The sequence below is a fragment of the Miniopterus schreibersii genome (genome assembly GCF_964146895.1).
Source record: "Miniopterus schreibersii genome assembly, chromosome: 15".
Lineage (NCBI taxonomy): Eukaryota > Metazoa > Chordata > Mammalia > Chiroptera > Miniopteridae > Miniopterus > Miniopterus schreibersii.
Window position 1 is genome coordinate 17005181 of NC_138115.1, and position 11341 is coordinate 17016521.

At 44.6% G+C, this 11341-nt stretch overlaps 1 protein-coding gene across 3 annotated transcripts in view; it reads left to right on the forward strand.

Annotated features, from left to right (window-relative positions):
* DCP1A (decapping mRNA 1A) overlaps positions 1–8978 on the forward strand; it is a 50598-nt gene extending 41620 nt beyond the window's left edge. For all 3 annotated transcript variants that reach the window (XM_081159090.1, XM_081159091.1, XM_081159092.1), the window contains 4 exons: positions 269–1021; positions 2996–3061; positions 4416–4634; positions 5086–8978. In XM_081159090.1, coding sequence (XP_081015216.1) covers positions 269–1021; positions 2996–3061; positions 4416–4634; positions 5086–5166 — 1119 coding nt within the window. In that variant the 3' untranslated portion in view covers positions 5167–8978. The remainder of the gene's footprint in view (positions 1–268; positions 1022–2995; positions 3062–4415; positions 4635–5085) is intronic.
* The last annotated feature ends 2363 nt before the right edge of the window (positions 8979–11341 follow it).

Below are 11341 nucleotides of genomic sequence, written 5' to 3' on the forward strand. Positions count from 1 at the left end.
TGTTGCCCTGACCCAGGATCAAACCTGCAACCTTGGCATATCGGGATGACACTCTAACCAGCTGAGCTACCCAGCCAGAGCCACTAATGTAGATTTCTGCCCAAGACGCATTTTGGCCTCAATCGCTAGTACATCTTCAGCTTGGTCCGTTTTCTTATTTTCAGAGCCCGCCCACCCTTGCCTCTGCAAACTGGTTTTGGTTGATGAAGTTTAGTTGCACCGGTTTGTAGGAGGTGTCTTTCATTGGGTGGTTTGATTTGTTTTTCAGCCTGCGCCATCTGGACACAAACACCTGACGGTAGAAGAATTATTTGGAACCTCTCTGCCAAAGGAACAGCCAACAGTTGTGGGCCTGGATTCAGAAGAAGTGGAGAAGCTGCCAGGAGATGCTGCTCAGAGAGAACTCAGCTCATTCCTACCATTTTCCTTTGAGCAGTCGGGAGGGGCCCCTCAGTCAGAAAACCCGGGTGTCCATCCTGCTGCCCACCACTCAGTCCAACCTGAAGTCACCACCCCGGTGCTAATCACGCCTGCCTCCATCTCACAGTCCAATGAAAAGCAGGTCCCAAACTACACGATCCCATTGTGCCCTGGGCTCAGTCCCACTCTACCAGCAGAAGCTCCTACTGCACAGATTCCCCCTGCCTTACCCCGAAACACCACCATAATGCAGGCGGTGAAGACCACGCCTAGACAGAGGTCTCCACTCCTGAGTCAGCCAGTCCCTGAGCTGAGCCATGCCAGTCTAACTGCCAGCCAGAGCCCCTTCAGGGCCCCACTGAGCGTGACAAATACCGCCTGTACAACCCTCCCAAGCGTTGATCTTCTCCAGAAACTCAGGTTGACCCCACAGCATGACCAAATACAGACACAGTCACTTGGGAAGGGTGCAGTGGCACCGAGCTTTTCTCCAGCAACTGGCCAGCTGGCCACACCTGAGAGCTTCATAGAGCCTCCCCCTAAGACAGCAGCAGTGAGAGCCTCCACCTCCCTGAGCAACATGGTGCTTGCTCCCCTTCAGGTACTGGCAGAAGAGTGGGTGCCATGACTGAGTGGAATGAAACTGGAAAGACCGTGATTTTGACTGACATGAGACAGTCATTTAAAGAGACAACTGTTGAGGATGTCAGGGGCTAGAAGAAAGGAAGGGGGGAGGGGGTCAGAAGCTCTGTGATGAACGACCAAGTAATTGGTGAATGGTGTTTTAACTTGTTCTGCTTCTCAAAATTATTTCAACTGATAAAAGCTAAGAAACAGTATTTGCATTTTCGTACCGGTATGCATTTTAGGGGTTTTTGTTTTGCATGATAGTTCCAGACTTGGGGACCACTCAGATCCAACTTATCCCAAGCTCTGTTCAATTCCTAGTTCCCTCAGTCTCAGTGTCTACCTTGTACCGTGCACACTAGGGTGCATAAGAGCATCCCAGGTTTGGAAGTATGAGGTCAAAGCTTCCTATTGAAACATGTTCAGCTGAGATCTGAAGGCTCAGTAAAAATTAGCCAAACTTTTCTGAGAGGTGTGAAAAGTGTTTGAGGCAAGGAGACTAGCCTGTGCACAGGCCTGGAGATGTGAAGGTATTTGCTGACCTCAGTTGTAGTGTGACTGGATCTACTGTAGAAAAAAACTTGGGGGAGTGGGTATTGGTTAGTGAGCAAGGCTGTCGATTGTGTTACGGAGTTAGAGGCTTGTCCTCAGAGCCCTGCAGAATGTTTCAAGGGCTTTGAGGAAGAAGGCATGCTGGGAAAGGAGAAGACAGGTAGGGTGACTCATCAGGGAGGAGGCTGTGACGGTCACCCAGGTTTGAGCCGGTGGGGGCCTGAATGTAGGAATGTGGACAAGTGGATTTGTTTAAAAGTATGATTAGTGGGACTTCATGGTGGTGGGGGAGGGGTGTTCAGATCTCAGCTGAAGATCAGTTTCACTAGGAAGCTTTATATCACCTCACACCTCCAAATCTGGGATGCTCTTATGGCACCCTAGTGTGCCTGGCACAAGACAGGCACCCAGTGAGTACTGGGGGAGTTGGAAACTAAATAACTTTTATGAGGTTGGTGAGTTGTAAGATTACAGAAATGAAAAAGGGTAGAACCTTCTACTGTAATGTGTATTGGTTACTTTTCAAGATTTTAGTCTCATGCCCTTTAATAATAACTCCCAATCTTATTTTACTAAATAATATTGTGTAGAAGAGCCCATCATAATAATTGTGTATTCTTAGTTAATGGGAAATTTTGTTTCATTCTTTTGAAAGGAAATTTAGTATCGTGGTTACATTATTAAAGTGTGACTTTGGGCCAGTTCTGTTGAGGCTCTCTGCAGTACAAAGGAGAGAGAGTGTCCTATTTAACAGTTAGGTCTTATGCCCTAGAATGCACCTGCTGCCACCCTTCCTGGTGCTCTGGAGATGCACCCATCAACCTGAACACCTCCTTTCAAGGGCAGCCAGTGTATGTGTACAGTTTCATTTACATGGCAGTATTGAATTACATGACAGGACCTGGGGCTTCGTTGGGTTCCAGTGAATTTGCTCTATAGCAGGTTCTTCCTGTCGCAGTGAATGAGGACAGTTTAGCAGGTGTAAGTGTGACTCTGGGTGAAGGCTGTTTAGGCCACCTGTCCAGAGTTTAAATCACCTTATCAAGGGGTCTACTGCCAGGACCTTGCATCTCTGCAGACTCGATAGCAACAATGGGCTTGGGCTCTTACAAGAGTCTCAGATTTCAGCTTTTTCCTCAGACACATTAAGGGCTTTCACACACCTCCTTGGGGAACTGGAGGGGGTCAGGGTCTGTCCCGAAGCTCTCATCCTCTTGCATCATCAGTTGTATTGTCACAAGTTCCTGTCAGCCTCTTCCCTCAGGAATCTAGGAGCTAGTTAATGTCTGAACTATTGCTGATGTTTCCTGTTGCTAACCTGCATTTTCCCCAGTAACTAGGAAATCGTAATTGAAACGTGCTACATCTGTTCCTCTTTCTTTTTTAAACATTGCAGTCTATGCAGCAAAACCAGGATCCTGAAGTCTTTGCCCAGCCAAAGGTGTTATCCAGTGCCATCCCAGTAAGGACTCCCATTTTCTAAAGAACATATTATTTTTTAAGTTCTGCTGGGTGTGAAATAGAACACTGTAATTGAGTGAAAAGTTATAGTTTTCAAGCCTAGACCCGTTGTAGATGCCCCCTCCTAGGCCCTGCTCCCTGAGGCAGTTCATTGCCATGACCTCTGTAGACCTCGGGTCATCCCTGTATGGATGTCTTGCCTGTGTGTATGAGGGCAGGGTTGGCCACCAGTGGACATGCAGTCTGCGAATGGGGGACTGCTGGGAGTGCGTCAGCCTGGTTCTCTGAGTAGGAGATACTCTTTGCCCTGGAAGAGCTGTGATGTCCCAGTTAGCAGAGGGCAGTGTCACTACCTGCCACAGTGCTGTCCTAGCCTCCTTTTACATTTCCGTTTGCCTTTCAGCCTTTGCACCTCTTCTCAAGTCTCAGACTTTAAACTAAAGCCAGCTTCTGACTGGTCTTGTCAACTGGTCTTTTCTGTGGCTCATCCTACTACATGGTGATCGGTGGGAGCTCTCAGCTGGGTGTTGCACCAAAAAAAAAAACAAGCTAAAGGGCTCAGACACCAAAACCATACCCTCAAAATTTTTGTACATGAGGAGGGTGACAGGAGAAAGAGGAATGTAGATCTCTTGTTACTTGTATGACATGTGAGAATTATTAAAAACACTGACTATTCCTGGTTTAGTGTGGTCAAATGGTTAGCCATTACTAGCCTAGAAGCACATCTAAATGGGGGAAGGAGGTAGATGTTAGTTTTATTTTTACAAAATTCTATCTTTGATACCAGCAGTTGTATAGTAAATATATTGAACACTGCAAAAGAAACAAATGCTTGTATAACTGGACTTTTTTATTCTCTTATTGAAGTAAAATTTACATGTACTAAAATGCAGATTTTTATGAGTTTTGCTAAACGTATCTCCCTTGAATAACCCCACCCAGTCAACAATATTTAACATTTCCATCACCCAAGAGCACTCCCTCCTGCCCTCTTCAGTCATTGCCCTGCCCCCCACATGAAAACAGTACATTTTAATTTATCATAGGGTGGTTCTCACTGTGCATGCTGTGCTGGTTGGTCATCGTGTTCCCCTTCTGTGGTGACCACACTCTGCTTCCCATAGCAACTCTACAAATTCTTACCCCGTAAGTGGCTCTTCATCCCATAGCTGACAGGCTTCCTAACCAGACGTAAATGCTCGAACGCTTCTGCCGAATGCTTATCTGAACTCCAGATAGCGCTGGACTCTGCTCCAGCCTCCTTCTGCATATCAGGTTATCAGGTGTTTCCTACTTTGGGCCTGGCTGCTGGCTTCTGTGCTTTGATACAAAATGACCATTGTTCCCTGCAGGTTGCAGGCCCCCCACTGGTTACTACAACAACCACTGCAGTGTCTTCGGTGCTGCTGTCCCCGAGTGTTTTCCAGCAGACAGTGACAAGGGCAGCAGACCTGGAGAGGAAAGCAAGCTCCCCTTCTCCTCTGACTGTCGGAACATCAGAAAGTCAGAGAAAGCTTTCCATTATTCTCAGCAAGTCTCAGCTCCAGGAGACATTAATACACCTAATAAAGGTATGTAGGGCATCAGTTGTAGTCTTTGAATTTTCATTCTTTAATTTTAAAAAAATTACAATTTATTAGAAATTAGGTCATAAAGTAAATTCATGGTGTTTTTCTGGGTGGTGCGATTCTTTGGCTAATTACAAAAATCATTTATATAGCTTTTTTCTAAGCTGTTATCAAGGATGTGAGTTCTGCCCTGGCTGTTGTTGCTCAGTTGGTTGAACCTCATACCACACACACCACGAGGTTGCCGATGCAGTTCCCGGTCAGGGCACATGCCCAGGCTGCCAGCTCGATCCCTAGGAGGGGGCGTGCAGGAGGCAGACGATTTTTTCCTCTCTCACATCCATGTTTCTCTCCCTCTCCCTTCCTCTTTCTCTAAAAATCAATAAAAACATCCTTAAAAAAAAAATAGGACGTGAGTTCTGATGAGTTAACTGTGACATTACATCTCTTCCAGAATGACTCCAGCTTCCTCACTACACTTCATGAAGTCTACTTGCAGGTTCTGACCAAGAACAAAGACAACCACAACCTATGACTGGAGCAGAAACCAGCCTGAAGACAGAATGTCAACCTCAGAAACAAATAGGCCTCATCATGGGAACTTCTGAACAGAACATTGAGTTTTGAGAATCCTGAAATTGAGCCTATGAGAAAGAGACTCACTCCTTAAGAATGTTTTCCAAGTGACGTTCTCAGTGATAATGGAGGTTTCACTGTGAAGCATCACCAGCAGACCTTTGTTTTGACAAAAAAAAAAAAAAGTGACCATTGTGTAAGTTGTGTGGGTGTTTTCATCAGCTGTGAGCACGTGTGAAATAAGGAGTCTGATTGTCAGCTGCTTTCACTTTCAAGGTCTTAGGAGCAGTGTCACCAGCCTTGCAGCAGTCAGAGTTAACCCAGCCCGTACTCCTTCCCTCCTCTTTCCCCCAGAAACTTGAGCATTAGGCTGAGAGTCCAGTTCTGAACAGAGCAGACGTTAGCTCTGCATCATCGCTTCATGTTGTAAGGATCAGAGTTTAAATTGGCAAGTGAGGACTGATTTGTTCAAGTGAAGTATATTTTATATGAGTGCCCCGTTGGGCCTTTATAAAGTTCTGAAAGTTGTGTTTTAAGGTCCTCAGTGCTGACATGTAGCAGGCTCCCAGGGTGCCGTTGGGCCCTGCGGTGTTGTAGGAGCAGGCAGGTCACACTTCTGAAGCAAAGGCTGGGCGAGTGAGGCTCAAATTCTACCAGAAATCTCCACTTTACGTTAAACTCTCCAGTGGTTTTGGAAATGTTGCGTTTGTGTGTGAAGCATAGCCTTATTTCCTTTTCTGTGTAAACACAGAAGTCATTGTTGATTGTTTTCCTTAACACTTTGACAAAGGACCAGTGGACCAATCTGACAAAGCCATTCTGGTTCCATTCCTCGAGTCTACTGAGAATAATCGTGAAGCTATGCAGATAAGGGAGCTGTTATTCACATTGCCCTTACTTTATTGTAGTAGATGGAGTTCAAACAAACTGAAATTCAGAACTTTACCAATGTATTCCTAGGCTGCGAGTGCTTCTGCAGCCCAAAGTGTGAAAATATGTAAAGATGCTTTGTTATGCTGCTATTAATCTGCCATGATTTATATTTATTCTTTTATGGCATGTAATGGTGATTAGTAATATTTTAATGTAGATTTTGATTTATTTCAGCAATAGTAATTTTAAGATATTCTTTGAATGAAAGTGTCCTCGTTTCTATGATACAGGTCATTTTGTAGTATTTAACCAATTAAGATGCACTGCTTACTTTTCTGAGCACTATTTAATGATTGGGTAAAAACCCAAGTGGCTCAACCAGCTAGCATAAGGGTTAGCTATGAATAATGCTAACAAGTGTGCTGGTTCCTCGGGAACAGGCGTTTAAGCTTTAATGGTAACTCAATCATAAGGTCATAGGTGTTTTTTTCCTAGCTGAGATTTTTAGAAAATTACCTGTGAATTACATACTTGTCTTAGTTTGGTCTTAGTTTTTTAGCATAAAGAATGCTTTGTTTGATTGGCTTTGTTAATCTAAACTTTCTTCCTGGGCAACTTTTCTGCTTCTCAATTTAGTGTCTTCTGTTGGGTCTACCTAGTTATTTGTGAATTGTGCAGAAGTCAGGAAACCTTATAAGTTCTCATACTCAATTAGGAATAGTTTGTTTTCAAAGGCATTGTGTAAATTCAGCAACCAAAAATGAATTGTTCGTGTATCACAGGGAAAGTTACAGTAAGGTACAGAGTTACGGACACTAGGAGACGGTGTCCAAGGCGCCACGTGACTGTTCTCAGAAAACAGTTGCACCAGTAGGTTTGGTCACACCCAGGAGTAGTCTCAGTGGACTTTGCTAAACAAGAGTCAAGGGATTCTTGTTATAATAGACATTTGAATTGATGTGGTGATTTGAGTATATATAATATTCTAGGAGAGTTAAGAGAGAATATCCTAAGAGGGTCTGTAATCAGATCTGTTAATTTTCGCCCTTTAATCCAAGGGAATAAATATGATAGATGGTAAAGAGAATCTGTGATAAGGTTTCCTTAATGTGAAAGTAAACTTTTAAGTGCCCAAGTCGTGGAGACTTGAAAAGGTTATGCCTGTTTCAACTCCCAGATTTATATATTCAAAGCATTTATTTAAAGTTCAGAAGCCAGAACTTCACCATCATGATTACCCGGAAGTTTAGGCCAGAATGAGTTCCCAGAAAAGTCAGGCCAAGCCTGGATAGTTGCAGCTGGATGACCCTGGCCCGGAAGTCACGGTGCCGTTGCCTTACTTCCCTTTCAGGCTCCCCGTCCAGAACCTCATGCTAGCTTGGGTTGCGTGTTTACATTGCTCCCGTGTCTTTTCTGGAACCTTAGTTGAATCATAAGGACACCAAAACAGATGCTTCTTGGTAGGTTTTGCAGGACTCCAGGTGACCTGCATTTAGGCCACCCTGTCTGTCTGCGCGCCCACCCCCAACATGGGGGGTGGTACTGCTCTTCTCTGTTGTAGTTAGTGTAATATCTTTGAACTCCCGTACCTCCCCAATGACCTTGTTCCTTTAAGGCAGAAGCTCCTCCTCACTGTGCATCTCTCCTGAGATTTGTAAGGTGTGACTTTGAATCCTAAGTTTTCAAATGACTGTCAGTGTCAGGAGAAGCACTTCGTGCTGTCTGCGTGTGAATGTCCGAAGCTTTCCCTCTGCGGCTTTTGGGTCGCCATCACAGAGTAGTGTTTTGTTAGGAGCCTAAGTTGACCTGGGTCCTCTCTGCCAGATGACACACAGGCTTAGTATAGGATATGTCTGACCCAATTTTGCATGTCAAGAATTTGTTCTTTTTCTGCCTATGTTTTCTTGTAAAAATTATAAACCCCATCAAATCCTTTACTAGGTAAATATTTTTAAACAATGCAGCTTTATTACTCTCCTCCCCAAAGAATGTAGTTTGAAATTTTCTCATTTTGCTAGTAGAGGCCATAACTGCCATTGTATTACTAATAATGCAACATGAAATTGAAGGTGCCTAACTGCTTAAAAAAACAAAATCAGCCATCATACTGTAACTCTGGGCAAATGCAGAGACACAGAGGCATGAGAGGTGGCACAGGCACAAGTGGGCCCAGTCCGTGTGAGTGAAGATGGGGAACCACAGGGACATGTGTCCTGCATTCTCACTGCACATTTGCTGCTGAGCATGTGTTTCTCTCTTATCTGTCTTTGGTTTTCTTTGCTTGTATTCAAAGTACCTTGTGCCCTGTGTTTTCTGGTGTCTAAAATGTTAAGATCTGCACCAAGGAAAGCAACTAACACTGGGCTTCTACAAGCCATGCTTGAGAACGTGTCCCTGAGTGTGCTGGGCCTCAAGGAGCCTGTTTTTCAGCAGGAGAGACATGTGCAATGTTTCACTTCGTTTTGTATTTGACTTGGTATCTTCATTAAATGCTAAGATGCAATATCGTTCGTTCACTTCGAGCGGGGAAGATGCAGAATTGTGTTTCCCTTTTATCTGTGTGACTCCTTAAACGTGTTTTTAAAATATGTTCTAAATGGTTTTTTATTGTCGATCTGTTACCGCTTTGGCCACGTGGCTCTCATGACTTTCAGTGTCCCAGAGGTTCAGCTCCCTGAAACATGGGGAGGAGGAGCTCTGGAATTACAGTGAGATTTTTGTTCCATGAGCGCAATACTGCATCATTAACATTGTTAATGGTATGAATTTTATACCATCTGTGTATGTTTGCAAATATTAAGTTATTACATGTTTTCAAATGAGCATTTTTCATCCTAAATTTTATATGTTTGCAAATATATTTTTTTAATAAAAGTTCAAAACCAAGTTTTAGCACCTAATAAATTTTAATTGTGTTTTTATTTAATTTATAGAAATAGAATCTTTTGAATGAGTTGTTCCGCTTTGCCAGAGCCTGATACTGGTGAGATGGGATGGGGTGAGAGGAAAAAACTGACAAAACCCTTGTCTACCTGTAATCTCATCTCTTCCTCTACAGTTTCCCCAGGTGGAGGGCACAGGTCTAATCACAGCCAAAAACTCAGTTTCTAATGGACATTACCACCTGGGTCATTTCCCAGATTCACTCCATTCATAGGGATCGAGCTGTCGTTGTGCTCCAGGCATCTGGGAAGATAAGGAAGGGAAGGGGGTGAGGAAAGTAAAAGGATCATTGTGGGAAACAGAAAAGTTTAAAGAAAAAAAATGGGTTAAGGTGGCTCAGTTGGAGCGTCCTCCCTGTGCACCAAAAGATGTCAGGTTTGACTTTCGTCAGGGCACATACCTAGGTTGCGGGTTTGATCCCCAGTCCGGGTGCATATGGGAGCAACCAATCAACGTTTCTCACATCAATGTTTCTCTCTCTCTAAATCAATAAACATATCCTCAGGTGAGGATTAAAAAAAGGGTTAATCATATATCTCCCTAATAATTATAAACATTTTCATGTTTCCAAGAAAACTCTCCCTAAAATGTTTACTATACCTGCCTGCTTTCTTACAGCAGAGCAGATGCTAACTCTTGCCTTATAACTTTTTTTGCACACACACACCAGTCATCATGAGTGTTGCATGCTCGTTCAACACGTAAGGATTGCTGTCTCATTTTCTTGATCTGCACGATACCCCATTTTAGGGAGAAAGAAATTGAAGCTAGAGTGACTGAGGAATGTGCCAAAGGCTGCTTATTAAGCCAGTGGGGGCCAGAACCTGAAGCCAGGCAGACCAGAGAGCTTGGTATAGAATTCCTTGCTTGACTCCGTTGCCTCCATGATGAATTATTTGAGAGTGCTTTTCATAGTTTCTTAGTCCACTCATTACCACTATTCATTAAAAGTTAGAATGGTCTGCTCACCTGCTGCTTTCCTTCTGCCATGGCCTAGGAAACCAGGTAACTAGTTTGTTGGAATTTTGTGAACAACAAAGGTCTGCGGATACAGAATAAGCCGTAGAGGATGGGGGTTTGGGTTTCTGGGTACTTCCTAATGCCGCTTTCACTCACTTTATGGATCCTGGTTCATAGATTAAATGTTGCTAAAAACCTGATCTCTAAGTAAGGAGACTGAGTAAGAGTATTGAGGCTTCTGGGCAAGTGTTTGGTTTCGAGAACTATCAGAAGCCAGCCTACCTCCCCTATTGAATGAGAAGCTGGAAACTGGGTCTCTGGGTGGTCTCTGAGGGAAGCCCACCTTTAGATGAAGCCAGGTCCTTGGAAGCCAGAAGGGAAGTGCAGGAAAAAATGCTCACTCAACCCCCAAAGCTCAGCTACATTTCCACCTTTCAGACAGCTATGTGCAGGGTGAACAGGCCTAACAGGTTTCCAAAGAGCGGAGATCAAGTCAAGATTCTAACCTCTCCGGAGTTTGCTAAATGGAGTTAGGCGGGAAGACAGCTGTTGCACACACACAACCGTGGGGAACCTGTGCTGCCCAAACGCTGGCAGGAGGGCGGGGCTCCCAGCCCCCAGGGAGCCTTACCCACATCTCTTCAGGTGCTCCAGGTAGCGTAGCCAAAAGTAAGGATGACTAGTATGCAATTTAAGCAGCAGAAGTAGAATGGCTTGAAAGGAGGTAATACAAGTCATTGTGACAGTCATATCATGCTCGACAAGCATTTCTTTCAGGTGAGTTTAAGTTGGAAGTGAGTCATAATCATAACTGACATTTGTCATGTGCCGCACGCTCTGTATGCATTCTCATTAAACCCCTCCACGCCCCTGACGGGGAGGGAAAGGACCACATAGGGACCCCAACACACACAACACCAACCTCCTATCACCCTGAGAAGACAGGGTGGTTAGATTGGCTGTGTTTAGATTGATGTCAGTCCATCAGTCTGGAAGGAGCCCCAGGATTTGGAGCCAGGAAAGCAGCCACAGTCCACAGGGACTATTTTCTTACCAGGTCCCTGTTACTCCAGAAAGGGGTCAGGTGCTACCCGAGTCCTGCAAAGCTCCTGGAGGCACCCTCAGTAAACCACCCCCCATTTTCTATGGACTCTATCGGAATGTTGGCAATGGTGTCCTGGCTTGTGAAGCAAATATAAAGCACATTTTGCTACCCAAGCCCCAGTTTGTTGTTTCTATCTCTGATGTGTCCCTGCCCCCAGATGTTGCCCCTCCTAGGCCTCTCCCAGGCAGGGTTCTTTCCCCCAAACAGAGCTAATAGAATTGGCTGACATCCTTCCCCATCCTGCTGGCACTGA